Source organism: Marmota marmota, unplaced genomic scaffold (assembly GCF_001458135.2).
Source record: "Marmota marmota marmota unplaced genomic scaffold, marMar, whole genome shotgun sequence".
NCBI lineage: Eukaryota > Metazoa > Chordata > Mammalia > Rodentia > Sciuridae > Marmota > Marmota marmota.
This window is the reverse complement of record NW_026000174.1, coordinates 20,165,230-20,167,193: the sequence shown is the minus strand read 5'-3', so window position 1 is coordinate 20,167,193 and position 1,964 is coordinate 20,165,230. Positions and strand designations below refer to the sequence as shown.

At 37.4% G+C, this 1,964-nt stretch overlaps 1 protein-coding gene across 1 annotated transcript; it reads left to right on the top strand.

Moving 5' to 3' along the window:
- The first annotated feature begins 476 nt into the window (after positions 1-476).
- Positions 477-1,508, top strand: LOC107157765 (olfactory receptor 2D3-like). The gene has a single exon (XM_015504168.1). It carries the CDS (start codon positions 489-491, stop codon positions 1,506-1,508), a length of 1,020 nt encoding a protein of 339 aa, XP_015359654.1. The 5' UTR covers positions 477-488.
- The last annotated feature ends 456 nt before the right edge of the window (positions 1,509-1,964 follow it).

Here is a 1,964-nt window from a genome sequence, read left to right as displayed (position 1 = left end):
GAAAAAATGTAAAAGTTGATTATTTAAATCTGCTATGTGATGAAATTAAATGTAAGTTCTGTGCTGTAATCAGTAAACTAGAAAGTAAACTATAACTGGGGCTTTCTACTAGAGGGACAATTCCTTTCATTGTTTCAAATCCATATATAATATGCTCTTTTTCTTTGCCTCAGATGAATAACATGAATTTTCCAAGAAGATATTTCCTAGTATTATTTACACAATTGTCAAACAGCAGTTATGATTTATTTACTCTCCCAGCAAGGATCACCAAGAAGGCATAATGCTGGTGTAACTGTACCTACCAACCAAAGGGCTCCAGGTGAAATATCAGGATGGGAAATTAGAAAATCCAGTGTCTTACATGTTTACAAGAATTTAAAAAATCAAGTACATTTGTTCTTCCATGAAAGACTCACTTACTGGATTGGATGTCCCATCATAGTCAATGTTTGATGGTTCAAATCTGTAGACAGGCATAAATATCCATGGGCAGAGAAAACAAAACTTATCTGACTGAATTCATCTTGCTGGGCCTTTCTTCAGATCATCAGACCCAGATCCTGCTGTTTGTGGTATTTCTCATCATCTATCTGCTAACGGTGTTTGGGAATCTACTTATCATACTCCTAATTCACATTGACTCTCAGCTTCATACACCAATGTACTTCTTCCTCAAAAATCTGTCACTTACTGATTTCTGTTTCTCTACAACTATTGTTCCTAAGATGCTATCCCATTTTCTGGTTATAAGAAAGACCATTTCATTTATTGGGTGCTCAACTCAGATGTTTTTCTTTCTAGTAATGGGGTGTACTGAAAGTTCACTTCTAGCAGTGATGTCCTATGACCGCTATGTGGCAGTCTGCAAGCCTCTGCACTACTCTGCCATCATGACCCACAGGGTTTGTGTTTTGCTAGTCATAGGGTCTTGGGTTAGTGGAGTATTTGTATCTTTAGTAGATACCACTTTCACTTTATGTCTCCCATACCAGGGGCCAAATATAATTAATCATTACTTTTGTGAGCCTCCTGCTCTTTTGAAACTGGCGTCTGAAGACACCTACAAAGCGGAGATGGCTCTCTTTGCAATGGGTGTAATAATCCTCCTAGGTCCTGCCTCTCTCATTCTTTTCTCCTACAGGAATATTATCTCAACTGTGATTCAAATACAGTCAGGGGAAGGGAGGCTTAAGGTCTTCTCTACCTGTGGTTCCCATTTTATTGTGGTTATCTTCTTCTATGGGTCAACAATATTTACTTACATGCAGCCAAATTCAAAGAAAATGAATGAAGGGGATAAGGTGATCTCAGTGTTCTACTCAGTCATAACCTCCATGATGAACCCATTTATTTATAGCCTAAGGAACAAGGATGTGAAGGAAGCTTTAAGGAGAGTAATTAGAAGACAGAACCTATTAGTGGCAGTGATCTTTCCATTGGTATATAATCAGGGGTATGAAGACATTAGAAAGTTCTCCATTTTCAACAGGTTTTATTCTGAATGATCTCTCATCTGAGACATCACCCAATGCGTACAGGTCCTTTTACCCATCTATGAATATTTCCCGGTTCGTCTACTTGCAGTCATGCTAAAGCTTTATTCTCTATGACCACTGCTCATTTGCGTGGTGACAGCTTATTGATTAATATATTAAAATATTTTAAATAGTGAACAAGGTTTCTATTTATGTGGTCTTATTGGTGCACCAATCCATTTTCATACAGGGATATTTCCTTTGGCTCTAAGCTCTACAACTACTTGCTAAACTCATGCCAGTACCATCCATAGCCACTTATGCATCTTAAAATCCTGACAAATATTAAAAGACCAGATTCCACAATTTCCTGTAAGAAAAATGTCAGTGATTTTTGTTCCATGAAACTCTGATAGTAGGATCATTTAAAAAATATCTGTAGAGGTCCAAACTACTGTTATAGACAATCCAACCACAACTGGAGAG